Raw genomic sequence first — 27,987 nt, forward strand, 5'->3', positions numbered from 1 at the left:
CTGGGTCTTGACAAAGTAGGATTTGATTGGTGCTCCCAGAGTCCCAGGGTATGTATGCTATACCACAGCCTGACTTGCCAGCCAGGGGACCCCCCCTTTGGTGCAAACAGGCAGCAGAGCACACCAGCAGACTAGGGCCTGAATTATGTAAATTAATTCCATGACTGCTAATGGGGCCACGCGTTCCCCTCGTGAAATTTGCAAACACTAAAGTTAAGAAGAGAAGGAAGGGTACGATGAAAAATACATTCCTAACAAATGTGGCAATGCATAGTGTATTATTCCCTTCTCCCCCAGCCTATATCTGTTGGCTTGGAGGGTGATTTTTTTTTTTTTTAAATGCCATTTTAAATCCTGCATCTGATTGCGGTTTCACACACGCAGGTTAGTGTTCTTCAAAACCAGCTTGATCTGAATCCATAATTCTTTAATGAAATATTTCCCTGCACTTGAAGTGAACTGTGCATGATTTACTGCGGGATACCCAAAAGGTCAGTTTACTTAATATCGGCACCTTCATTTTTCCAAATTCAGCTGAAATTAAAAAGCCATATATATCTTAACAGGCATATTTATGAACACTTAAGCGTAAGTAAGTCATAGTTGGACTTCTTCCCTCTCTGCTGATATATGGAATCTGGCAACGAAGAGGACTTAGAATAAAATCTGGCAATACAATATGCTGCACTTTACTATTTTGACACTACCATGGTGATGTTTTTTTTGCAGTTATTGTGGAGCTTATGTCACTGTTCCTTTTGGGAGTGAAAGGGTGGAGGGAGGAGAATATTGATGAGTTGAGTTTCTTGATTATCTCACTTTTATTTTAGTTTAGTTTATCTTGCATTGGATACATAGTTTCTTCAATTATTCATGCAACCTCCTTGTCGATATTGCACGTCTTTGTTTTGTAAGGGAGGGAAATAAAATGTTTGGGAAAATGATATGTACACTTTAAAAAAAAATGCATCAAAACATCTTTTTTTTCTTTTTTGTTTTTTGTTTTTGTTTTTTGTTCTGTTCCAGAAGGAGCTTAATTCTGTTGCTTCAGAACTGGCTGCTCGGCAGGAAGAGAGTGAACATTCTCATAAACATTTAATTGAACTCAGCCGGGAATTTAAGAAAAATGTACCCGAGGTACAGTATATTTGCTGTTATGGAATTAACTCGGTAGGGCGGCATATTTTCCTCTGTCCAAACTAGATTTTGAAACCCGTACACATAAGTGACTAACAAGAAAGGAAGCTAATTAGCCACAAAGACAAATTATAGTCTCTAACCTTTGGGGTTTCTTTATTGCTTATTCTTGCCGTCTCTGCTGGCTCCATTGTATTTAAAGGGGCTGATCCTGGGAGATGCTGAACGGTTTCTGTCTTGAGGGGAGCTCAGTGCTTCACGGCACCGCTCTGAATCTGGCCCAAAAGCATTTCCATTAACAGAACTTGGGGTTTATAAAAAGCAAGTGTTAAGCGTTCGGAGCTGAGATCCTGGCATCCAGCTCTCAGCCCAGATGGGGTAGGCACATTTTAATTTTTTTCTAAAATACATTTTATTTTAGTCAGTTTGACTGTTAGGATTTCTCCCCCCCCCTCCATTTCAGATGCTATTTTATTTCCTGTCTGTAAAAACAAAACCGTAAGGGGAGATTTTCAAAGGCCGCCCCCCAGGCAGGTAGGTACACAGCACCCACTGAAGGACACTGCGAGGGGGGCATGACCCTTTGAAAATCTACCCCTTTGTTCATGAGATTCAGAGGGCCTGAGGCTAACATATCACCTCGCTCGATGAGTAGCCCCATTGCTTCTGGTGGGACCACGGCAGGAGGTGTGGTGATCTCCTTCATGGGAGTAAGGCTGGCAGAAAGGGGCTGATAGAAATTAGAGAGAGGGGCAAGGGCCTTTATGGTCCTGTCTGATCCATTCTCAGTTTCCTCCTGGTGTTCTATCCAATAAGATTTAAGGCTGGGCCAAAGGGAGTTAGGCACTCCAGCCAGTGAATTTCAGTTAAGCCAGTGAATTTCAATGGCCTTTGGATGCCTAACTAATTCCCTCAGATACATTGACAATCTCAGTCTAACTGCCCCAGGAATGGGCTTTCCTCCTGCTAATGGGGATGACACCACTGCCCCATAGTAAATTTTCCTGACATCGAACCTAAAATCTCCTCCCATGAATCGCATCTTCTTGTCTAGAAACCTGCTCCCTCCTTGGTCTTCCCACTGTTCATATATTTGTGATTTTAATTCAATGGATTTTGCATGCACTTAAAAGGTAACCAGCATTTTCTCTCACTACAGCATAGCATTTAAAGATCTTAAACCATGTATAGAAATTTGACACAGGGAACGCACTTCACCAACCTCTGAAATGCAGCCACACCTGGGGTGGTGACTGTATGACAGCTCTCACTAACAGTACAGAGCAGGTTAGGACTGGAATTGAAGAGTAACTTACTCAACTGAAAAGGAAAAAGGAAATGAAGGTGATCAGGATGTAATGATTGTATGTACTTTGGCCCATCACCATGATTAATACTTCTAATGTGGTGAAAAAGTGCAAGGGGATTGTTAACGAGCACAAGGGGACAGAACTTGCGTGTTCTATCTGGTGTGCAAGTCGGCAGCTCCAGCAGCCATTGCTTCAGTACGGATTCCAATTCAAAGGGTCAGCACAGCAAAAGTGAAGGTGGCCAGCGTAGATGGGAGCAGCAGCTTTAAAGTTTCCTTCCTGTTAATTCCAGTGGGAGACTGGTGCTCTCTGCTCCGTTAAATCCTGTCAGTTTTCCTTTTCAGGAAAGATCCTGGTGGGCCATAATGTGAGTCGCATGCTTTGGGGGTTAATTTGTTTAAAAACGGTGGGTGAATTGGGTGCCAATGAAAGAGAGAAACCTTGGGCCTGATCCAAATCCCAGTGAAGTCAATTGAAAGCTTTCTGTCAAATTCAGTGAAAGCTAGATCTGACTCTAACAGCTCTGCCCACGAGCCATGGCTGATGCAAGAATGCACTGTGCAAACTTCCACCAATTAGAAATGTTGATGCGTCTCCATTCTGAGTGTGCACGCTCTGGCTGATAGCTGGCCCGGAGAGAGTTAACCTTGTCTCCCTGAGCAGAAAGCCTACCACAAGTGTATACCCTCGCTCTGGGGAATAATACAGATTCTGCTTTCACGCCCATGTGAATGGGAGTAACTCCTTTAAGGTCAATGGAGTGACTCTGGATTTACATGGGTGAGAGAGCTGGGGATCCGGCTGGGCTCTGTAGCGGTGGATTGTCCATTGGAAGAGACCCCTAGAGTGAGCTTTCAAAGCCCTCTCTGAGCTTGGATAGAAATGGGCACCTCAGAGGGGAGTCTGCCTTCATGGATTCAATCCTGACTGTAAGATGCCCACATGCTCTTTGAATCAGCTTTATAAGCCACAGACTTCCCAGCTCTTCCCTTGCTTGGTCTTGGCTCCATGCCCCCCATTATCCAGTGTGGGCCTCCCTCGGCAGGGTCTGCCCTTCCTGCAGTGCTTCACAATGAGGCCTCAGTGGAGGTCACCAAATACATTAACATTTGGGGCGCATGCCAGGATTTGAACCCAGACCCCCAGAGGTGACAGACGTATGCCCATTTCTGCTGAGCCCCCGGACCATCTCCCCACATCGGCTGCACTTGAGAAATAGCCACCGATGCGTCCGCTGTTCAAAGGAAATGGATACAGTTAGCGTAGAGCTGATGGAAGGTGTTGGATAAGGGTGTCCCCTCACCTGCAAAACCCCACGTAGCGGCATTACACATCATCGAAAGTGCCTTCCACCTTAAGGGAATGAACCAACGTGAGGGGCAAAAGGGGGCCGCCTCGGTTGTATCTGCCCTGCAGTCCCAAGGAGTGATGGCGGCTCATGTCGACATATGCGAGCTAGTGTTTCTCCAGCTAGCTTGGTACTCCTGCAATGAAGCTATGGCAGCACAGACATCAGTAATGACCCAGGGTTCCAGGCGACTCGTCCAGCCTGTCGTGAAGCCTGTGTCTTCGCTGCTCCGGTACCGAGCTAGTTAGAGCAAAGTTACCTCGGGTTGTAGACATCCCTTAGTCCCCATGTCCCGTTCAGTCCTTGGCTCCCCATCTGCCACCCTCGGTAAGGTACCTGCTGTGATGATCTGTGACCAGATTTTCAGAGGCGCTGCTCCCACTGACTTCAGTGCTCAGCCCCTCTGAAATTCAGATCAGTCAGAACTGGCCCGAGACTCGCCGGCTCCTGTTGGGTGGGCCGCTGCACGAGGTGCCCATGCTCACCTGGTTGTTAGAATGGTTGCTCACCAAACGCTGTCGTTCATCTGGCAGCAATGTTTCAGTTTAAGCTGAGCTGTGTGCTTCCAATCTGCTGTACTCCCATGAATTGTATTTGTCACGACATAGAAAGGGCCAAACCACATCCCCTGCTAGGTAGCTGTGTGCAGGAAGGACCCTCTGTGGCACGGCTGTCTGGCCATTATCACAGCCTCAGGGCTGAAGTAGCCCTTACAGGCATTGCCCTCCCCTTCCATAGCTTGGCCATGCCTAGGCGGAAACAGGGATCCTGAGACAGTGATGTGTTTTTGTAAACACACGTACGCAGAAGAGCAGCTGGTGTAGAGCAGTATCAACACCTGAAGAGTACTGACAAAGTTCAGTGTCTTTACACACTCCTCTCAGAGACAAGTAGGCAGCTCCTATTGCCTTCTACTCCAGGATCACGAATGTGGCCGCTGCTGAGCGTGGCCCTGAGAATGTCCTCTTGCAGGGTGGGGGACCCATTCACAGCCGCTCGGGGGCACCACATTCATTGGAAACGGATGCTACAAAGGACCAATGTGTCTGGTAGGCAGAGGACAGGAGGGAGGGGTTTGATTACCCCCTGTAAAGAGAAAGTGGGGGTGGGGAGAAAAATCCGTTCTGTTCCACTGGCCTCTTGCAAAGACTCAGCCAATGTAGATGTGCTATGGATTAAAAACCTTTTCACCTTTTGTCAGATTTTAGATTACGGTAGGTCAAGAGTATCCGTTGAGAAGATTAAGTCCAGCCAGGGCCTCAGCTCTAAAGCTTCAGAGAAGAGACAGGTAGTTACTCGTGTCCATAGTTCAGTGTGTGTGGATCTGTAGATATGTACAAATACCACTGCAGAACTCGTACGATATCTGCTTCTGGTGAACTCTCTGATCTCTCTTTCAGGAAATCAGAGAGATGGTGGCTCCTGTCTTAAAGAGCTTCCAAGCAGAGGTAAGAAGCCGTCACTCGCAAGAGGTACTCTGTCGTGAGGGTGTTTGCGACTAGCCAGATTAGACTGAGATGGACCCAGGGGATCAAAAAAAAAGCAGACAGACACCAAGACCAAACTGCACAATCACTGCACAGCATGCTCCTCACTTCCAGCTCTCACATGCTTCCTCTGAGCTCACAAAGGCCAAATTCATCCCTTCATTGGCCCCCTGCTGGTACTGATTGCTCCTAGTTTGTACTGTGTCCCCCCCACCTAGTCATCTCACAAAAGGTCTTGGGTATTTTACATGTGCAAATGAACTTCCCCAGCTCAGGTACTAGTCTGATGTGGAGAGATTTAAATCCTTCCAAAGGGGAGGGCAGTGTGGGAGAAATATCGCACTTCAGAACGGGTTTTTTTTTTTTAATGATTGCTCTTCTGTGGGCTGCTTTCTGTGTTCTTCTAATGTGCGTAGATTGAAACCCCTTGAGAGATGTAAGCACTCAGCGCTCGCCACCAGCAACACATTAGAATCTGTCATCTGCTGAGCATTACATTACTTTAAATCTGTCTCTTTGGAACACCGTAACTGCATAAGAAAATATGAAAGTAAACAATAACTGGATTTACACAAATGCGGCTGATTTCCATATTTCTCATCACTTCATTTTATTCCTCAGTTTACTGATATGCTCATTTATTTATAGGGCAATCCGGTATTGATTCATTCCAATGCACTATGCATAAATACACAAAAGAGAGCGATAACAATAGGAATACATTTTCAGTCTTTTAAATACTGAGATTTTCCCACTAGCTTTCATTAGATCCGCTAGGAGAAGATGAGCTATGTGCTTTGGGAGACCCAGCTTGCCCCTAAACAGGAGTGGCTCTGGATTTACGGCAGTGTAACTCACATCAGAGTCTGGCCACCTGTCTCCACGTTTTCTTTAGAATCCCCCTTACTGACTCGGTTTCTTCCAGGAAGGTTTTTGCAGGGGATTTTGAGGAGTTGCATCTGAATGATGAATAGGAAGATGCCTGTCCGGCTTTAGGGGTGTTGGGCCCAGTCCTGCTCCCACTGAAATCGATAGTTTTTCCACTGAATACAGCGGATGCAAGATTGGGCCTTTCTCCAACAAAAGCTGATAAAACTCCAGACCCTTAACTCTGCTTTTGGCAAGTAATTGAGGGAGGAGCTGATTTCCGTCTCTTTGGGGGGCTGTATTCTTCCCTTACTCGCCCTGTGCAAACCAGGTTCAGAGTCAGTGGCTGTACAGGTGACACTTGCTAATTTTCCATCCCATCGTAGTTCGGTTGACTCTGATCTTTGCAAACGTAGGAGCAAAATCCTTCATGCGTCAAAACCCTTGCTGAGGTCACTGGGAGTTTTGACTGAGTAAAGGCTACAGCCTTTGGCCCATCCTCAGCCCCTATAAAGAATACACATTTAAGGCGAAAGGTGTGTTCGGTGGAGAGCAGCATCCTTCTTCAGCGTAAATCAGGATAGCTCCATGGACTTCCACACGACTGTGCTGATTTATAACAGCAGGCAATCTGCCCCGTTTGCTTATTAGCTGGGGTGAAATCCTGAAATCGAGAGAACTCGGGCTTTACACAGCAGTTCTTTTTGCAAGAAATCCTCCCCTCCCATGCTCCAGGGTCTGACCGCTGGATCTATGTAATCATGGATCCAGTGGCCCTGATCCCATCTCCACAGATCCCGGCTGCTTCTGCATGTTCAGAACCCCCCCTCCAGTAGGCAGGAGATGGCTGAGTCCCGCCTCTGGGCCAATCCAGTGATGCCCCACTCCACCAAACCACTCATAGCCAGAATGGCTGGTGCTGGGTGTGTTTTTACTATGGTTTAGATTTCACTAAACATGAATATTTACAAGGGAGAATACAGAGCTACATCATATGTCATGGGGAGTAGCCAATGAGCCCCCATGATGAAAGTAGACGCTCCCACTCCTGTTTTTTCTTTTAAATGGAAAGAAAAAGATCATTTTGAAGTAACAACCTGTGGTTTTGCAGTCTCCATAAGCAGCTTGTATACCTTTAGGCGCCTGTATCCTTTATATGCAGTTTCTTATTGGGAAGGGGGAGTTGTGGGGTGGAGAAGGGACTAAATCGTACCCACTGAGAATAAAAACAGCTTTGTTTTCCATCCTGGTTAGATAAAGGCTGGTTTATTTCCCTGATACGGAATAACAAAAAGCTGTCCATGACAGTAGCTTAATGGCAACAGCTTGAAATGGACAAAGTTTTTGAATCTCCTTGCACAGAGAAAAAAGAGCAAACCGAAAGCCCTGCTAATTACAAAAGTTGCTTTATGAAAGATAATTCAAAGCAATAATTTAGCAAACATAATCAAGTAGCGCAGATGGGGATTTTGATGAATAGTTTGCAACATGCAATTAGCAGCTCTTGCAGTTACATATCATTAACCCTCAGAGCACAAAAATTATTTTCTCATTATTAGATGAAAAGGTAAAATTAAGCTGACTAGACAGTAAAGGAACAAACTACAATTAATTACCTTCATTTATTACAGTCATTATTTTAAACTTATTTTTTTCTCCAATAGATAGATGAAAACATCTAAATTAAAAGTTTTGTTATTCTAAAGCAGAGGTGAAACTTTCCAATCCGTCTGTACACTGGAGCGTCCCTGTGCCGTGGAAAGGGCTGCTTCATCCGCTCGGTGCGTCTGATTGAGTGGATATTTTATTTCAGACAAAAAGGCAATTTAGCAATAATTAAAGCTGTATAATACATTAGGTTTAACACAAAGTAAAGTTAAGGACTAAGGATCAAAAGGGTGAAGGCTAAAGAAAACATGTCATCCTTTTTCTGAGTCCCCTGTTTGTATGTTTGCGGAGAGAGCTCACCAGAGCCAGTCCTCCTGTCTTGCTCTGTATCTGTAAAGTGGCTGTTGCATTTCGCGGACAATATAAATAGGTTTTGCTGAAGTGAGTCCCCTTTGGTTGATGTGAAATGGTCACTTCTAAAAGGCTGTGGTACTGGAGCAGCTATGGCTGGAATGTCAAATACCCAAGACCGGATTCTCCTCTGTGAATCCCAGACAATCCCATTGAAGTCAGTGGAGTGACTGGGGGCTGAATTCAGCTCTCATATCCTTGGAACAGAAAGTATCTGTCACGTGGACGCCACCAAGCCAGTGAACTGATGCTGGGAATGACTGACCTCTTGCTTCCTGATGGGGAGGTGAAAAGAAGCAGTGTCTCCAGCACGCCTTACTCGGGTAAAACTCCCCTTGACCGTGATGAGGAAGGACAGCAGAGGAGGGTCTAAGTGTTCTGCAGCAAGGTAAAACCTGTACTTTTTCTCATGTGCAAAATCTGACCACGGGAGAAAAGTGCAAAAGGTTGGTAAGGGAAGGACTTTTGCAACAGAGCCACTTTTGAGTCTCGGTGAGCTTTTTGTGGTAAACTCCCAGTGCCATGAATCTGTGCCCAGCAGAGCCGACTAATGCGGAAATGAGAACAGCTGGAAAAAAAACTTCATTTTTTCCTGCAAAGAATCAAGTGTAAAGTGTGGAATGTGCCCTGGGGTATCAGATGGGTCTGTTTAATGCCAACATGTTTTATGTGCATATTTGGGTGCTGTTTCTGAGTGCCGGCCACAGCAGTAACTGGGGAATGTATGCACATGCTGTTTAATTTCATTAAGGGAGGGAAGGGCGCAGACTTTGAATTAAATTGATGGAAACGTGGCAAGTAATTAACCAATGTCAGAGACATAAATCCTGTATGGAATGACAAACCACACAAAAGGGAGAGACAGAGCCTGTATTTGTGCTCTATGGATCTAATGCCCATGTCTGCACATGTACTAGTCAGTGGGAGGTTTGCCTGAGTAAGGACTGCAAGATGAGCCCGGGTGAAGGGGGTATGAATTGAATTCTAAGGGGCAGGTTACAGTTGCTCTGCGCAGGTGCACTGGAAGGGGAGATGATGCAGGTGTGTCTAAGTGGGCGTGACCACGGCCCACTTACCAGCACACTGGCCAGGCAGTGCTGGGGGGATCCCATGCCCAGCACACTGAGCCATCATGTCTTACAAAGGCATTATCTGCCTCCACAGTGCTCTGGCGCCGAGGGTGCTCTCCTCTGCCTCCTGGGTGGAACCAGATGGGGGAAATTAAATGTGTGTTAGAAACTAGTTTAATAATATCCACTGGACCCAATCCCAACTGGTAACACTTCCTGTGGCGTTCTGTGCACTCTCTTGACCTTGTCCAGTGGCTCCATTTGCTTTTTGGTGCTGTCTGATATGAATGCACAAGCCAGAGGCCTGATCCTGAGAGTTGCTGAGCACCCACAACTCCCAGTGGGTTGAGTGGGAGCTGAAGATACTCAGCACCAGTTGGGATCAATCCCGAGATGTCTCCTATTTCTTTGGCAGCCCACATTCTTTTCTTAAAGGCTTATCCACAACCCCAAATAATGTGCACGCACCGCAGAATGAGCCCAGATTGACAAGTTGTGCATGCCCCTGCATGCCAGCTTTCCTCTTGAGAGTTGTTGTAATGGCTCTCCGAACGGCTTTGAGTCTGATTCACAGTTGTCAGTATAACCAATGGATATAATGAAAGGCCCGTGAAAATTTTACATGTAAGACCTTAGCTCAGAATTTCCTTGGCTTTGTCTTTTTATCTCCTGACTCGTAATGTTGTCTTTAAAGCATAGCAGTTTTTCTAAAATAGTGCTAGTGAGATTCAAGTCACTTACTGGACAGTAATTTGCTGGTATATAAAGGACCTTTTACAGCCCAAAGCTTTTTCTGGTGGTGTGCTGACTTTTTGAAGTTAGAAGATCCAGAAGCTCCTTCTCTCTCACCTTATCTCAGAAAAGATGCGGCAGAGGTGGGAGAGGACCCAGGCCTGGAAAGGCTTCTGTATACGGAGAGACAAACAAAAGATAGAGAGAGTCTAGTTCAGAGAGGAGTTAGAGCCAAGGGCTGTGATAGAGAGAGACAGACTCACAAATGATCGTGAGAAGGTCTGTCTGGCACTCTTGTATAATCGGATAAGGGGCCATTCTAGGAACCATATTTAAAACTGGCAAAAGAAAATACTATTTTACATACTATAGAATTGGCCTGTGGAACTCTCTGCCACAGGATAGCACTGAGACCAAGAGCATAGTGGCATCCAAAAAACAACAGGCATTTCCCTGGGTAATGAGAATGTCTAACACCTTTTTTTTTTTATCCTGTGCAGTGTGGAAGGGATTTAAACTCTTCCCCCATAAGGGCACAAGCCAACCTGTGGGGATTAGAGACAAAGGTTCTCTATCGGACACTTCTTCCAATAATTGTTCATGAGGGACAATTCCTCCTGGAGGAGCTGGTTCTGGCCGCTGCCAGAGACAAAATCCTGAGTTGGTTGGATCCCCTGTGGCAGTGCCTATTCTCACCTGCCCTGGTGGAATTATTCTAGTTCATGAATCTAACAGGGAGAGGCTCCCTGTGGATTCCATCCAGCACACAGAGAGTTAGCAGGAGTTCGTTCCTTGGGGGCCACCTGCATTTGAGGGCTGTAATTTCCCTCTGCTTATCCATCCATGGCAGGGATGAGGCCCCGTTCCTGGCCACCAAGCGATGATGGTTTGGGAGCCCCAACTGTTTTCTCCATGGGGAGGTGATTGAGTGTGGTTTTGAGATGGAGGGCTGAGGCTTTCCCCTGGGCGCTGGTGCCCCAAGAGCAGGAAAGGGCATCACTGGTGGACTTGTGAAGCAGTGACTGGCCGGGCCACACTCTCCTTTGGGAGTGACGCAGGCGAGGCTGGATGGCAGCATGTCTAGGGGGAGAGGGCCAACCCCCGGATTACATATCCAGCCTTCTGCCTCCCATACAGTCAACAGTCAAGGTCCCTTTTTGCTGGGAGTTCTGCTTTATACAGCTTGACTTCTACACACACGGGCAGGGCTTACCACGTCCCGTCCATCGGAGCCTGGTGCTGCTGAAGGCATTAGGACTGGAAGCTTGGACTAAGATGAGGCCTGTAGGGTAGCCACCAATTCCTACCATGACAGCCTCACCTGGCTCAGGGCCTAGACATCCTCCGTGTGGATCATCCCCAGGCTTTTCAGGGTTTGAAATCCGGGTCCAAATTCTGCGGCATGGGCCTATCTCCAACCGTTTCCCCCCCTGAGCTGGGGGAAACAGTTCTCCTCTCCCATCAGCCTTGGTTTTGCTGGAGTTGCTCCCAGTTCGTTCCGGTGTAAGAGGAAGCTGGGCCCTCGATGGCTCTGGTCCTGGTATCAGTGGCAGGTTTGCCATTCCTGGCGGAGGAAACATGGTGGCTTCCACGGTGAATGTAACTTACACCCAACATACAGCATTGTCCTGCGGCGTAAAGAGATATGTGGGGGGGCCCACAAAGAGGGCTGGGAATAAACAGGGGGCAGGTCATGGAAAGATAGAAAATTTGTTCCAATGAGTGATTTCTCCCCAACCCTTGTATTGTGCAAAAAGCCCACATAAGCAAGCTCTCAAAAGCACCTTTAGCTGCAACACCATCCATACGCCCTTCTGTTCCACCAGTCAGAGCCTGCTTCCTCCATCCTCACCCCCGCCCTTACAGGCTTTTAGAAAGTTGGAAAGGAATAAAGCTTTGGCTGTGACCCTGTCTCACTGACCATCTAAAATCAATCTGCTCCTCACAGCCTCGTTCATTTCACTCTGAAGCCTTCCATTGCAGATGAGGCATCAATACAAGGTGGTTTCCAGTTGCCAACTGTCAGTAACTGCACTAAAAATATAAAATTAAATCAAAACCAAACTGTCAGTTAAAAACAAAACAAAAAAAGTTTATGTTGGTGAAAAGGGCAAAATAATCTTGAAATATTTTCCTCCCCTTACTCTGCTATAAAAACCGCCTTTAATTTACTATAATAACAGTCCTTTAGTGGTTAGGGTACCACCCTGGGATTTGGGAAAATCAGGTTTAATTCCCAATTCTGCCACAGCCTTCCTGCATGACCTCGTCCAAGTCACTTAGCCCCTCTGCGTCTCGGTTCCCCAGCAGCAGAATACATCACGTGATGCTGTCGAGGATAAATACAGTAAAGATTGTGAGGTGCTCAGATAGCTCGGTGCTGGGGGCCAGAGAAGAGTCTTAGGTAGATAAAAGGTATAGTCCCAAATTGCCTCCAAATAATCATTCTCTAGACTTTATAGCTCCAGCTCGGAAATCAGTTAAGCCCCTGCTCTGCAGGGATGTGTCTGTATGGCTCTAACTGCAAGATTGGGGCCCGTGTGCATTTTATTGTGTGCTGCACTCTGCATTTCCTGACCTTTGAAAATGTGTCGTCATAATTTATGAGTGTCAGGACAAAGCGTGAACGTTCTCAGTAAATGTATTACTTGCCAGTTGGCATTCCTGGCTGCGACAGTGCTCCAGCGAGGCTTACAGCATTAAAGCTGTTGAATAATGCTTGCAGGTTATGATTTTTCATATTAATTTTTTCTTACAATATTTATATAGTGCCTTGACTTTGCTGGGCATTCTGTAGACACTGAACACTTGCCCTAGAGAGTTTACAAGCTGTGGGTCCGATTCTGCAGAAACGTAAGCCCACAGGGTAACTTTACTCACAGGAGTAACCTCATTAAAGTCAATAGGATTACTCACAGGAGTGATGTTACACCCCTCCCTTCCAATATTTTGTAGATTTAGGCCCAGGGTGGACAGCCCAGATTCTCCGGCTGTTGCAATAAGCCCAGAGTCTCTCAGCTGGCTCTGGTGAGCTTCTCTATAATTCCCCCGTAACTCTGGCTGCCGTGCCGTGTAGGGACACACTCCTGCAAGGTGCTGAGCTTTCTGGTTCCAACCCGACAAAGCCCTTAAGCTCCGGCTTATCTTTGAGCATGAGGGTCATCCCAGCGAGGTCCGTGGCGCTATGTGGAGTTACACCAGTTGAGGATCTGGCCCGATAAGTTCTCCCAAAGCATTGGATGAAAAATTGGCTCTCCCAGCATGCTACTGGGCTGATTTCTGAATGGCTCCCAGTGGCACCAGCTATGATCCCTCCCCATTTCCTCTCTGAACGACTTGTTCAACGAGGCAGTAGCAGCTTTCCCAGCAAATAGCAAAACAGGGCCATGCAAGTCACCAGAAAAATTCTCTTCCGCAGTGAACTGCGAGTCAGACATGGCCAGTGGGGCCTGGGTATCAAAGTCTTAGCGCTCTTCTCTCCTGACTTTCTAACGGTGCCCACCGAGACACCCGCTGATGGCTGTGGGTTGCTGTTGCCCTCTAGTTTTCTTTGCCACCGAGAGCAGGAGAAGCCCCAACCAATGGTCACTGAGTGCTGTAAAAGCCCATCACCATCCCGTTGAGAAAGGGCAAGAACAGTTTCAAAGAGCATTCCTGGGGCCTGCTGCTGTTGTGCAGGACCCGAGTCTTGTTTAAAAGTCAGCGGTGGTCACGTGTGACCCTTGGAAAGGCGTCCCATTAGCATGGCATGGAGTATCCGTCACAGGGTGCTTCATCGATCAGATCACACCAACCAGGATCCTTGGTGATATTTTCCCACCTGCTACAAGTGCGTGTTTTAAAGAAAAGACACAATCTGCCTAGGCATTTAGAGTTGCACGCTCAGCTGAAATTTCAAGGCCTGCTCTGCGTGTGCTCTCCCACAGAATCCAGTGGGAGTGAGCCGTGCACACAAAGGACTCATAGGGTGTGTGACCAAGTGGGATGCTCTATTCGTTATCTGATATTTGGGATTGAGCTTGAGCTCACAAGCCCTGCCTGGCTGAAGCTTGCAACTTAGAGATCAAGGGTGGAGGACCAGTGGTTAGGTTGCTTGTCTAGAACTTGGGAGACCCAGGTTAAATTCCTGGCTGTACCAGAGACTCCCTGTATGTCCCTTGGGATCTCTGTGCCTCAAGTCCCTGTCTGTACAATAGGGATAACAGGCACTGGCCCTCCTCACGGAAGTGCTGCAAGGATAAATACATCACAGATTGTGAGGGTCATAAGAATGGCCAGACTGGGTCAGACCAAAGGTCCATCTAGCCCAGTATCCTGTCTTCCGACAGTGGCCAGTGCCAGGAGCCCCAGAAGGAATGAGCAGAACAGGTAATCATCAAGTGATCCATGCCCTGTTGCCCGTTCCCAGCTTCTGGCAAACAGAAGCTAGGGACACCATCCCTGCCCATCCTGGCTAATAGCCATTGATGGACCTATCCTCCATGAATTTATCTAGTTCTTTTTTGAACCCTGTTATAGTCTTGGCCTTCACAACGTCCTCTGGTAAGGAATTCCACAGATACTTCAGTAATTGGGGGCCATATATACCTTTAATACTTAGACAACTGTCCAAGACCCTGATTATGTGATGGCTTGGGATCTCCCCTGGGACCTTTGCATAATTGGGGTTTACCTGTATTTTGGGGGTATCCCCTGAGCTGTTGGGCCTGACCATTGACTGCCCCAAATATCTCAGAGAGAGTGTTTGGTTTTTCTGATCTCTCATACAGTGCCTCTCCTTAGGATTACTCACGTGCCAACTTCTTGGTTTTGGCACTCTAATAAATAAGATACACCTGACGAGATTTATGGTGTTTGAAAATAACCATGATTCCCATCAAGTGACCAAAGCCAGCAAGGCGTTCGTGTGATGGGAGGGGGAATTCCTCGGAAAAAATTCGAATGAGATTAACATCTTTTGACTTTAATATCAGGAACTTGGCCAAAGCATCATTGAGCGTGTCAGGAAGTATTACAACAAAATTAAGAACCAGCAGCAATTTTCTTTCATTCAGTATCATATGCTTTATAAAGTAAATTATTAATGCTTTTTCCCCTCCGTTAAAGCAGTTATTTGCAGCGTCTTGGTATATTTCTCATTAGAAATAACATCATCTAAAGAACTATATTGATTAATTTTTTTTAATCTTAGATTCACGAACGTGAACAACATATTTATATGACATTCCCTTTAACTAGAATTCTCCTGCTTTATTTTTATATTATTGATTTTTTTGACGTGAATTGCTTTTTGGCCTCATGAAAATGTTGTAAGCTTTCTGACTTCAGAGAAATGGACTCCAGTGTGAGCAGCGCTGGAAAGAATGATAACTCCCATGTCCCAGGGTAATATCTAACATGTTTAATGACAGTTAAATGCAGCAGCTCCTTAGTGTGTCTTTGGAGTCTCAGCATTTACAAGCGCTTTAATGGACTGGGTTACAAAGCCTGAGCGGTATGTGGAAAATATTTAGAAATATTTAACCCCGCTTTCCAGCTGCTGTCTCGCAGGGCTGCAGCACTCTAGGGGGAAAGACAGGGACTCTCAGACAATAGGCATGTTCCAGATTTAGCTTTGATCCCAACATTTAGTTTCATTTCGCTCCACTGGGGCTAGCTGTTGGGTAAGGAGCTCTGCTGTGCTTGAGTTCCTGTGGGATCATCCGATGCCTGTGTGAGGACTGGGAAAATGTGTGGCCGTTAGTCACTAACAGGGAAGATACGGACAGTTAGCACCTCTTGACCAAAATTGTCTCTGATCCCTGTCCAAGACCTGCCTGTGGGCCTGATCCAAAGGCCACTGAAGGCAATGGGAAGCCTGCCACTGACTTTGAAGGGCTTTGGGTCAGATACAGTGTTCTGGCAACGTGGTCAGAGGTGAGACACGTGGAGTTTGGTACGCTGCCTACTAAGGCCCCCCGGTCTTCGCTGAGCACTGCAGGCTGGCCATGGGAAAGCATCCCCCCTACTCCCTCCTCCTCCTGGAAACCTGCCTCAGCTCTCCATCCTGGCGCTGCTGCTCCAGAGCACCCTGGGTTTGACGAGACCTCCCAGTTCTGACTGGATACTCTCCTTCCTTCCTCTCCCTTTCCACAGCCAGTAGGTAACTCCCCTGCTTCCTTCTCCCGCCCCTCTGCCCCTCTTTAGACATGATCCTGTCTGTCCTCCACCAGCGTGGTTCCTCCTCTCTAGTGCCTCCTGGCTGGGGATCGTCCACAGCCCTAGGCGGCCACGCGTGCCTCTCCCTCCTGGAAAAGCCATCCCCCTTTCTCGGCTGTCGCGAGCCACTTTTAAGGACTGTCCCCCCAGGGAAGCAGCCAGGCTTTGCTAAGTGCTGTCTCCTTTGCAGCCCCCCTCAGCTCCCTTTCCAGACCTGCCTTCATGTCCCAGCCTCTCCAGGCGGCTGAGGCTGTAGCATCCCCGGGGGGGTCCCTCACTGCTTTGCTGTTGGCTGCACATTCACCCAATCCCCTTCCCCGGTCTGTTTTCCAGCAATATTTCCTTGGCTAGGAAACCTGCTGTTGCTTTCATAGAATCATAGAATATCAGGGTTGGAAGGGACCTCAGGAGGTCATCTAGTCCAACCCCCTGCTCAAAGCAGGACCAATCCCCAATTTTTTTTGCCCCAGATCCCTAAATGGCCCCCTCAAGGATTGAACTCATAACCCTGGGTTTAGCAGGCCAATGCTCAAACCACTGAGCTATCTCTCCTCCCTTTCAGCACCTCCTGTCTGCAGCTTTCTGCCCTGGGGCCATGCAATGCTGCAGCTTCCCTGGCTGGGTAGGGGCCTTCCCCGCTCGCAGGCTGCACCTGCCCTCCTCCTAACACAGCTGCTACTCTGAAACCTCCTTCCAGAGTAGCTGGTGTCTTCTGGGTCTCTGTTGAGTGGATCTCCCATTCCAAGTCCCAGCTGATCCTGTCTCCCTTTGTCATCTCTCCTCTTGCTCCCCTGTATTTGTCTTTATTTTCTTCCTCTCCATTAGAGACCAGGATGATTATGCTCAGCTCCCCCCAGCCCAGCCATTATAACCCCCTGTTCCTGTCCCCCTCAGTCACTCTTGTCCCTGATGGCTTTGACCGGGCCCCAGCCGAGAGTGCTGCCTTCCTTTGCACAGCACCTATTGCTATGCTGGCTGCTCTTGCCTTGAATTCCTCAGCTATTGACATTCCCCTGGAACATGGGATCCAATGGGCCCCGGCGCTGAATCAGCTCGGATCTGGGTAGGTGGCAAGCAAGCCCCCCGCTGAGGAAGTTATGCAAATCTGGGCTGAAACCTGCCACACTTAGCAATGTGTCCGTCTCAGCCAGATCTGTCGAGTTACCTGTGTGGCTCTCATCACCATTGGATCTGAGCATCTCTCTATCACTCCTGCATTGTAACTCCACAGCCCCCCACAAGGGATGGAAATGCAATCCCCACTCTACACATGAGGACCTGAGGTGCAGGGGAATGAAGTGGCTGGTTTGAGGTCACACAGGAAATCTGTGAGTGAGCCAGCAATTGACCCCAAACCACCTGTGTCCCAGACCTGTGCTCTACCCAGTAGGCCATTCATCCTACCCCAGTTTTACAGCTTGGAAGGGTTTTGTCCAGGTGCTGTATTGGATCGATACAGCAAGATAGGTGGTTACATTGTGCTGTGTGCTCCTGTGAACTCTGGTGTGCATATATTTACTCCCCTTTGCATCCTGTCTTCTTATTTAATGTCACCTTAACCACTTGAGGCCAGTATAGCACAGTATTACCCAGCGGCAGGCATGCTTTTCTTTCCCCACAGCATCTGGCTGGGGAGTATTTCCTAGAAAGCAGTTTAGTTGCTTTAATGTTGAACAGCTCCAAGCCACCTGAGTTTCAGTGGGCGTGCTGTGTCATCAGAAGACTCAAGAGTTACGAGACCTGGGTTCTCTCCCTGCTCCTCCCCTCGTTGTGTGACCTTGGACAAGTCACTTAAGCGCTCTGGGCCTCAGTTTCCCTGTCTGTGTAATGGAGGATGATGACACTGCTCCAGCTTTGTAGAGCACTCTGAGATCCATGGATGAAAGATCCAAATTATTATTTGCTCACCTGGCTGGCAAAAGCCACCCATTGTAGCATCTGTGGCTGTTGCTCTGTCATTCAGATAGATTTCCCCTGGAGGTTGTTTTATTTCAGCCAGCCATGGGCCTCTGCAGGTTTTTTTTCCTAATGATTTCATTACCAGTTTCATTGTGGCTGAAAACAAATTACCATCCAACAGTCAGCCCTGTTACAATCCTTTCTCCAGCCTCTGATCACGCTGCCCTGCTGCCAGTTTCACAGTAATTCCTCCGCAGTGGTCACTCCGCGCTGGTGCTTGCTGCTTGTACTCTGTAAGGGCTGCCTGTCCCTGAAAGGAAGCAGCATTAAAAAATTGGAGGGGCACCTCTCCCGTCTCCATATCCTTCAAGAAATGTAGCAGCACTTTTGGGGAGGCATTTTTATGGAGCATAAAGAACTCTTGACAAGTTTTGGCTTTCTTTTTTCTAAGGGAATAATTTTATTTATGTATTTGCATGTTTTCTAGGTTAGAATTTCAGGCCTTGGTCCACAGGGTCTGCAAGGAAGAACACAAGACACTCGGAAAGTTTTGTAGGCTTAGGGCATCCCATATTTAAAATGGAAATCTGACGAATTGAAGTGATTATCCTGTATTTGAATTTGATGGGAGTTTAACAAAACCAAGGTTTTAAACGGAGCAATGAAGAGGTGGAAGGAAAGATCCATGTGCTAACTAAAAAGGCAAAAAGGTTTGAAGCAATCCCATGGAGCCCCTAACCAGAACCAGGGAACATTAGGAGCTGCAATGTGGGGTGCTTTTGCAGTACATAACAACTTTACTGAACCAACAGTCTTATGAACAATGTTACATACTCTTGTGCGCCACTAGATGGCACTGTTCAGATTGACTATCTACATCGGGGCGGGCAAACTTTTTGGCCTGAGGGCCGCATTTGGTTTCCAAAATTGTATGGAGGGCTGGTTAGGGAAGGAGGTTGTGGCCTGCCCTCCCCCGTACTATCCACCACCACCCCCATTCAACCCCTCCTGTTCCCTGTCGGCCCCCCCACGGGACCCTTGCCCCATCCACACACCCCCACTCCGTGTCCCCTGCTGCCCCATCCAACCCCCCCTCCTTCTTGACTGCTCCCCCGGACCGCTGCCCCATCCAACCACCCCTTCTCCCTGGCCCCTGACTGCCCCCTGCTGCCCCATCCAACCCCCCACCCCCTTTCTGACTGCTCCCCCGGGACCCCTGCCCCATCCAACCACCCCATCTCGCTGTCCCCTGACTGCCCCCGGAACCCCTGTTCCCGCCCCGAGCCCATCCACACCCCTGCCCTCTGACCACCACTCCGAACTCCCCTGCCCTCTACCCAACCCCTCCTGCTCCGTGCCCCCTTACCGCGCTGCCTGGAGCACCGGTGGCTGGTGGTGCTACAGCCAAGCTGCCCGGCTGTAGCCGGGCCATGACGACGCCACCGCGCAGCACAGAGCCCCGGGTCAGGCTGGGCTCTGCAGCTACGCTGCCCCAGGAGCTCACAGCCCCGCCACCCAGAGCATTGCGCCAGCAGCGAGGTGAGGCTGCGGGGGAGGGGCCGGGGGCAAGCCTCCCCGGCCAGGAGCTCAGGGGCTGAGCAGGAGGGTCCTGCGGGCTGGATGTGGCCTGCGGGCCATAGTTTGCCCACCTCTGATCTACATACATAACAAGCTGTTTTTGCATAGAACTCTCATAACAAGGGACACCTGATTTGACCTTCCTCATAAATATAAGGGGGAAAAGAAGGCAACAAGTCCTCTTCTCTTCCGCATCCGCCTCTAGTCTTTCTTCTTTCTACAGGGCTTCTTTATACGTTACAAAAAAAAGTGCAAACTATGATTTTCTCTCCTTCACAATTTGCATTTAACTTGTGGAGACCTCCATTGCCGTGTTCCTAGTCTTAAACACACACATCTTTGTTTTACTGTAACAAGTATTTAGACTGAAATAACTGAATTCTCATCCTAGATCTGATTGCATGTTCAAAATAATAAAACCACCCCGATGCAATTCAGATTCTGCTCCTTTTGAGATGAGACACTGAGGCAGTCATATCATTGGTGGTTAACAAAGTTTTGATACTGGGAAGGCTCAACAGAGATGGGAGAGTTTAACCATTTTGCCAGTCAATTATAATAATATTTCTGCTTCCAAATGTTTAAAAAGTTGGCTTCATAAGGTATAATCATGGCATAAAGGCCAGTCTGACAATAGTAATTAATTAGGCTATTATGCATTCTACAGTGATAATTGCTTTGCTGGAAAGTCACCAGCCATGAAAAAGACCCAGCACATGAATGTAATTCATCAGTCCAAGTTGTTACAGCACAGTTGCGTTTTCTCACCTGCAGTCAGTGTACACTGTGGAAGGAAACAAAAAAAAAATTGATGTTACATCGATATATAATGGCTGAGCGCTTGCCATGCCTCGGATCAGCGGAGGATTTTGCAGGGGCCAGGGAAAGTCAGCAGTTAAATGAAGGTTTAGCCTCTCAAATGGCCATCTCTGTGATCTCATGGCTGGCAGCAGGCATTTCAACTCCTCTCCCATTACTGATTGCGATCAGGAGGGTGGGAAAACTAGCCACTCTGACAGGTTGCCCGTGAACGCCACACAAAGGAGCTGGGAGTTTTCATCTGAGTGAAATGTATCCAACTGGCAGTGATGTTCTTATAGGATTATAGCCATGTGGGCAGTGCTTCCTTGCAGACATTGAGACTCAGGTGCGGGAAGGAGATCTCTGAAGAATACAGCTTTGCAAGTTTCTGGGTGGAGTTTGGATCTTTGTTTTGGAGCATTTGCTGTTTGGGTGGATTTCACCTCTGGGCAGAGGGCCCAGCACCAGGTCTAGATGCCACCTACCTCTCATTTATACCCTCATAATAAGGCTTAAGTGGTACCTAAGCCTCGTGCTGGTCCCTCTGCCCGGGGTAAATTCCATCCAATGAACAGAGAATACGTTTGTAAATAATTCCACATGTGATCTGGGATGTGGTTGCGTGTGTGCTTCCTTGTTGCTTCCCCCTTTTTTCCTGGCCTTAAAGAGGTGGTGTCGAATTAAAAATAATCTCCTTTTGAAAAGCATGTTCCCTGCCTTGGGCGATTAACACAAAGTTAAATCTAAGTAGCTTTCCCCCTTTTGTGCAGTTGGTTCACTTTTTGCCCTTCATTCCACTCAAACTATGAAAATCGACTGATCGATTTCACTTTTTGTTTCTAGTCAGTTTCTCCTCCCTCTCCTGCTCCAAGCACCCTGAAGCCTTGTTTGGGCAGTAGATATCATGCACTGCAAATGTTGGTGTAAATCCAAGCCCAAACCCTTCTATTTTCACTCTCCTTTCTTGTTTTTAAATGCATGTGAATATTTGTATTGCTTTCACAATTTTTAAAAACCTTTCTGTCTTGCTTGAGGACAAACCCTACATCTTGGATCTAAATTATCACTTGACTAGGTATCACAACCCAAAATATTTTAAACAGGCTGGGGAGGGAAATTGAACCCAGCTGCTCACATAGTATAGAATGTCTCTATACTGTGATATATTTTTCACACAACCAAGTGATTTGAAATTAGATCCGATGGGCCAATTTCCACCCTGCCGTAAGAAGGGCATACTAAATGGAGTGGCACAGGCATATATCAGGTCTGAATTAGACTGTATTTCTCTCCCCATCCACACAAACATCCTTGCTGTCTTTTCACCTGGAGAAGGACAGCCGGCCACATTGTGCCTTTGGGTTTTATGCAGAACTCCCCCCTGGTTTCAAAAGGGAATCTTATTTAAAAGCCAGCTGTATTCTATGGGTCAGTCCACTCGTGTGGGTGGAAGAGTTCCTCTTGGAAACTCAGACTTCGGTGCAGCTCAGCCCATGCTATTGACCCATGTAAGAAAGGAGTCTTGGACAGGATAGTACCCTTTATGTAAAACTCAGTCCAAGGGGCAGCCTGGAAAAAGGAAGTGATCTGATTAGTCAGGATTGGTTGATTGGTCACAAACGGCTCTGTTTCAGTTGCGGTATGACCTTTAACTTTTTTTTTTTAAAGAACTCAGGTAAAATACCAACCTCCAGCCCGTCACATCATTTCCCAGCAAAAGTAGTAGTTAATCCCCAGGACCAGCCTGGCAGAGCTGTGTCAGGCAATTAAACAGCCTCTGTGGGTCCGCACTCACTTGACAACTTGTGTCTTGCCCACACGGGCTCTTTACGCTCTTGCTAAGGTAGGTGGTAGGGTTCTCAGACGAAATCGGCGGGGGACTGTACAGATACAATCAGAGAAGAAATTTCTTCCATCGGGTACATTGCTGTGAGTGGGGTTTTCGTAAGCGCTCAGCGTTGGCTTAGCTTTGCGCCCAGTGGGAATTTACCACTGACTCCATTGGGAGCAGAGTAAGATGATAAGAATGAAAATCAAATCCTAATATATAGAGGACCTGATCTTGCGCCCATTGAAATTAATGGGAAACTTCTGTTGACTTAACTGGGAGCAGGAGCTATCCCCAGATGACCAAACTTCCACCCCACCCCAGAGCAGTGGGCTAAATGTTCATAATTAACCAGGAAGTTAGTGTTCCATATTTTGTGGTATTGAGGAACTAGAAGAATTGTCCCCACTCAGCCACGGGCCTGATCTAATGTGCAGTGAAATCAATGGAAAAATCGCCCTTGAGTTTGATGGGCGCTGGAGGTAGGTTTCACTTGCTAGTTGTGATGTATTAGCGCTGTCCTCGTTTGCTGGGGTTTCTGGTACCACAAGGAAATATTCAACTCTAAAACTTTCACTGAGTGTTTTTTTTCAATCATGAAAACAATTCAGTTCTGGTTTTGTAAAAGCCGTTTCGTTAAAAAAAAAAAAATTAAAAAATTATGCCGAAAAACTCAACACCATCCCTGGAAGGCTTTTCTAGTGTATTTATTAAATTTGCTGATCCACAGAACTAACAGTTCCTAGCAATGTATTTTCTAGAGTAGTTTAAGATGGCCCGTCTGCAGGAGGGAAGAATACATTCGGAGTGTCTCCAGAATGATTTTATTCTCTCCTTAAAAACACAAGCGATTGGCTGATATTTAGGTGGATTATCTCTATTCGGAAAAGGTCATTTAAATTTTTTTTAGCTGACATTTCCTGAAAGAGCAGAGCCAACTCCTGGCTGAAAATACTGCGGATGGTAAAACGGGAGTAGCGTGTCTGAGCGCACCTGTCACATCATTCCGGTGTGTTTCACTGGGTCGCTCTCAGCTCCTGCTTTAACCCTTTGTAAGCACCTTTCCCATAAATTGGGACTGAATTGGTGTCCTCTCCGGGTGGCTCTTTAGCCAGTCACGTGGTGTCTGCTATGATACATTATTGCCGTATCCCATCGTTTAGTCTGAGGACTGCAGAGGAGCTGCATGCAGACTGCTGTCTCTCATCAGCTTCATTAACATTGGTGGAAGGGCACCTCATGGACCACATTATCTCCACTGCGAGCTGTGTCCCACGAGTCCTGTTTAGCTCAGAGCTTCCCTGCGGTGGGAGCTTGGCTGGCACTGCAGCCCTCTTTCAGTGCTGGGGAGAGGCTCAGGCGTCAGGGTCAAACTGGCATGATGATCACCCTGTTGCTGATTAAACTGCTCACGTGTGAACAGAGCCACTCTTGGGTTTCCATTCCTTTGTGGCAAACTTCACCTCCCAGTGCCCTCCAGGAAATGATTGCAATAGGGTTGGAATCAAGAAGGTTCTATAAAATGTAACAAGCTTCCATAGAAACGATCGCAAAACCTATGAGATGAAATCCCGACCCCACTGAAGTCAACAACAAAACTCCCATGACAGCATTTCACCCATCATATTTAAGCCAGTGGTGTCCATTCTGTGGATTGTTGGAACCAGCCCTGTCCTGGAGCAAGGAAAGAATTTTCTGTTAATTTCTGCAGGAAGCTTTCTAGCCCTGTAGAAAACTTAGCCTTTCTTACTGTTGACCTTTTCCATAAGGGTTAAGGTTTATTTAAAATATGGATGCAAAGTCTTTTGTATATTTCTTTTGTATATAAGGTGATTAATCTCCGATAATACATTGATAAATTGATCTGAAAGTTTAAAGTGCTTTGAAGATGAAAAGCGTTGCAGAAGCCCTAAGTGTTAATATTATTTATTACTGTGTTTTAACAAAGGCAGTACAGTGCTGCAGAACGCCTGCTGTAGTAATATTTAGCATTTGAAATCTTTGCCTGAGCATTTCCATTTACTCTCTTAATTCTGCTTGTCACCCTACCCCTTGCTTTTACCTTCCTGTCCCCGGCAGGCAGATTGTCTAGTGCATAAGGTGTGACCTAGGACTCGGGAACTGTGGCTTTAATACTCGGCTGAGCTACCGACTTCCTGTGTGACCTTTGCCAGGTTGTGTAATCTACCCTGGGCCTTGGTTCCAGTCTCTGTAATGGGGAGGGATTCTGCCCTTCTTCACAGGGAGGTTGTGGGGATAAAATTCACTCGTGACTGTGAAGGTTGCTCAAATATCATAGTTAAGAGGGCTATATAGGTAGGTAGAGTTCCTCTTAAAAAACCCCAAAACTTCTGTTACTCTTTTACTCTTTAACTACACGTGTTTGTATGCGTGTGCACAGAGGTGCATGTGTGTACTTAATGATTTTGTTCATTCATAGGAAAAAGAAACAAGTTCAGTACTGGAAGTATTACCCTCTATTGTGTGTGAATTTTAACATGTCTATTACATACTTTTTGGTTCTGACTAGAATGAACGCTTGTCTGTTTTCCATTTGAATATTACAGGTTTTATGAAACCCCCAAACTATTTAAATATGGGGAAAAAATGTTGAAGCACCTTGAGCTTTTGATTGATATCGATCTCAGTGATTTCCGTAAGCAGGGAGGCAGAGTTAGCCACACGTTGCAGATGGGGAAATTGAGGCACAGAGGACAGGAATGATTTGCTCAGTAAGTCAATGGCAGAGCTGGGACCAGAATACAGGTCTCCTGAATCCCAGTGTATCCCCACTGGGCCCTCTTGACAAACGTAAAACCCAAGGAGAAAACAGGATTCTGTACAATTTCTGCTCTTTCCTAATCCATTGCTCCATGGGACGAGTTATGGCGCTTTTTGCACAAGTTGTAGAGTCAACACTCAATAGTTCTCGTCTCAGCCCCAGTGATACTGAGGTGATGCTTTTATAAAGTAAAAATTGGGCTACCATAACATTTCCAATAAAAGTCAACGCCGATGATTGTTTCCTCTCCAGTGACATCCCTCTGCCTATTTGAAATGGAAAGTTACGTGTCACTGACATGGGTCATCAGGTTGAAACGTGGGTGCTCCAAGCTTAGGCACCTATGTTCATTGAGGCACCAGGACAAATGGCCTGTTTTCCACTTCAGCTGTGCGTGCTCAGCACCTTTGACAACCAGGCCACTTCTAGTGAGTGGCTAGGCCACAACCCGTGCCCACCGAAATTAATGGAAGTCTTTCCACTGACTTCGGTAGATGCCATCGGGTCCTTAGTATGTATTTAGGTGGCTAATTGTAGGCATCCAAGTTTGAAAATGTTGACCTTGAGCCATCGTGCCCTTTTGTTGTGCTAGTGAATTGCTAATGAATGTCAGTAACCCAGTTCTCTGGTTCTTGGCTGATAAAACAACTGCTTTAGAACGGTGAGTCTTGGGAAGGCAAAGTCTGCATTCATTGTATTGTACAGGCTAGAGCTGGAAAAGGGCTGTAAGACCGGCACCATAGGGACATTGTATTCTAGTGCAGAAGCCCTGCAGTAGCCTCTCCTGATGTAAAAAGGAGAAGCCTTAAATCGGGGCTTCTAAAACCACCTAGAGAGTATGTGCAGCTGTGTAGTGCAGAGACCGGAACTTTGTCCAGTTAAAATGCACACCCAGCTCTGATAGTTTTCTGCTTGCGTTACTGGCCTACTGCCGCTGCGTTTGTGGTTTGCTCTTTCAAACCCCCTGAAGCCGAATTTGTTTGTGAAATGCTAAAGAAAGCCCCCAAATTTCATAGATGCTGGAAGCACTAGAATGAGAAAGTGGGTAAGTGTATAAGATGCTAAAAAAAGCCATGGCTTATGCAATTTTAACAATAGAAAAATGATCTTTGTGCTCTAGTGACTGTGAGCGTGGAGGGGGTTTGCTCAGGTGGCTGCTAAATTACAAATGAGTGGTTGGCTTTTGTTTTGAATGACAAGCAATTTAAATTCACTCTTGTGTGGAGGTTGGACGCTTTTCTAGCAATGAGAAGGGGGAAAAAACCCCAAACCTCTCACCCCTTTAAATTGGAGCGATTGTGAAGCTCCCACTGTGCTGCGGCTGGAAGTTAGGACTTCATTCAATAATTATCAAATCTGTGATTGGTGTAACTGATTTCGCCATTGCTCATACCACTTCTGCTAGTTGGGACCAGGTCAGTTTTAGCTTCAAATAGGACGTGGTTCTCTTTCTAGAGGTGCACGAGACCACTGCCCTTCCTTGGGTGGAAGGTGATTATTAAAACAGACAAGCTACTCGTCGTCTTATTTTTAGCTCTGGAGTTATTGCGAATGTTAGAGTACAATGTATCTGATGGGTTTTTCCCTGAGACGCTGAGAATTAGCCTTGCTTCCTGGTGAGATTCAGGGTAAAGATTCAGGGATCCTTTCCAAGGATAAATTAACACAGGGCAATATTTTTTGGTCCTTGACTTTTTCTGGAATAAATGGAATTCTGTTATAATAGTGCAGGTTGGTCCAGGGGCTTTATCATAACCCTGAGCACTTACGCAATCAGTGGTCTACACTTTCAAGCACGGAATGAACATTCAGTAGTGAATCTGTCCAGTGCCTCCATGAGGATGGGGAAAAGGAGGCACCAGGAGGTCAAACCCAAAGTTTTCGAGCCTGGCTGTCTAAAGTCAGACAACGAAATCCATGGTTAGGTGTTGAGCTGGGATGTGGGAGATCATGAGCCTGTTCCAAGCTTTGGCGCAGACTTCCTGGGGGCCTTGGTAAATCACTGCGGCCCCAGTTCAGCAAAGCACGTCAGAATGGGCCTAAGGCCCAGACCCCAAAAAGGAATCTAGGCTCCTATCTTCTAGGAAGCTAGGATTCTAAATCTCTTCGTGAATCTGGCCCTCAGGATCTAACCTCTCTGTGCCTCAGTCTTCCCCATAAGTGAAACAGGAGTAGTAATACTTTCCTACTCGAGGATAAATGCATTAATATCAGTGAGGCTCTCGGGTACTCCTGCCGTGAGCACTCTAGAAAACCTATACGCTATAGCTCATTCAGTGTGTTCTGTTGTTATCGGAAGGGCTAAGTACCCTGGGCCACTTCCTTTTACTTGCCTACCTGCCACTTGAATCTGACACATTACTCGGCCCAGTAACTGGCCCCAGACGTTGCCAGCCAGTCAGTGGAGGAGAGAGAATTGGGACCCTGCGATTCCAGGCTCCCAGTCTGGTTCTCAGCTTGCTAAACCAGGCAGCCTGCAGTGAGTTGGTGGCTAGACAGATGCCATCCCAGTCACACTCACCGCTGCAGTTTCAGCCTTTTCTCCTAACTTTTTTGTTACGAATTCAGGGTCTGCTCCCACAAGTGACAGCACGTGGGCAGATTGTCATGGCTACTTAGTGCCCCAGCGAGGTCAGGAGGGTTGCCTGGAGGCTCAGCTGGATGCTACTCTTGGCAGGAGCAGAGACTTTAGTGCTAGTGAAAGAGCCAGGTGATGGTTGATTATCCAATTCCAAGCAGCACTGATGCAAACTTTCTCCCCACAGCCTTCAGAGACCTGCTGAGTCCTTAGGCTAGACTCCTCAATTCAGTCTCTGTGGCAGCTCGTGCTTGGAGCAAAATCCAAGCGGTAGCACAGAGATGCTCTTTGGAAGGGGATATTTGCCTGTCCCGGGCTCCCTAATTTTAACCTCTTTTTTTTCCCGTCTATCC

The 27,987-nt window shown here is 47.0% G+C and overlaps 1 protein-coding gene across 8 annotated transcripts in view; it reads left to right on the forward strand.

Annotated features, from left to right (window-relative positions):
• CUX2 (cut like homeobox 2) overlaps window positions 1-27,987 on the forward strand; it is a 228,844-nt gene that overhangs the window by 133,723 nt on the left and 67,134 nt on the right. For 3 of the 8 annotated variants that reach the window (XM_075120084.1, XM_048821681.2, XM_075120083.1), the window contains 2 exons: window positions 1,027-1,137; window positions 5,196-5,243. In XM_075120084.1, coding sequence (XP_074976185.1) covers window positions 5,208-5,243 — 36 coding nt within the window. In that variant the 5' untranslated portion in view covers window positions 1,027-1,137; window positions 5,196-5,207. Of the gene's footprint in view, window positions 1-413; window positions 492-1,026; window positions 1,138-5,195; window positions 5,244-27,987 lie in introns of those variants that run through there. The other 5 variants (XM_075120085.1, XM_075120081.1, XM_075120082.1 and 2 more) reach the window with 3 other exon arrangements.

This window comes from Caretta caretta, chromosome 15 (assembly GCF_965140235.1).
Source record: "Caretta caretta isolate rCarCar2 chromosome 15, rCarCar1.hap1, whole genome shotgun sequence".
Classification (NCBI taxonomy): Eukaryota; Metazoa; Chordata; order Testudines; family Cheloniidae; genus Caretta; species Caretta caretta.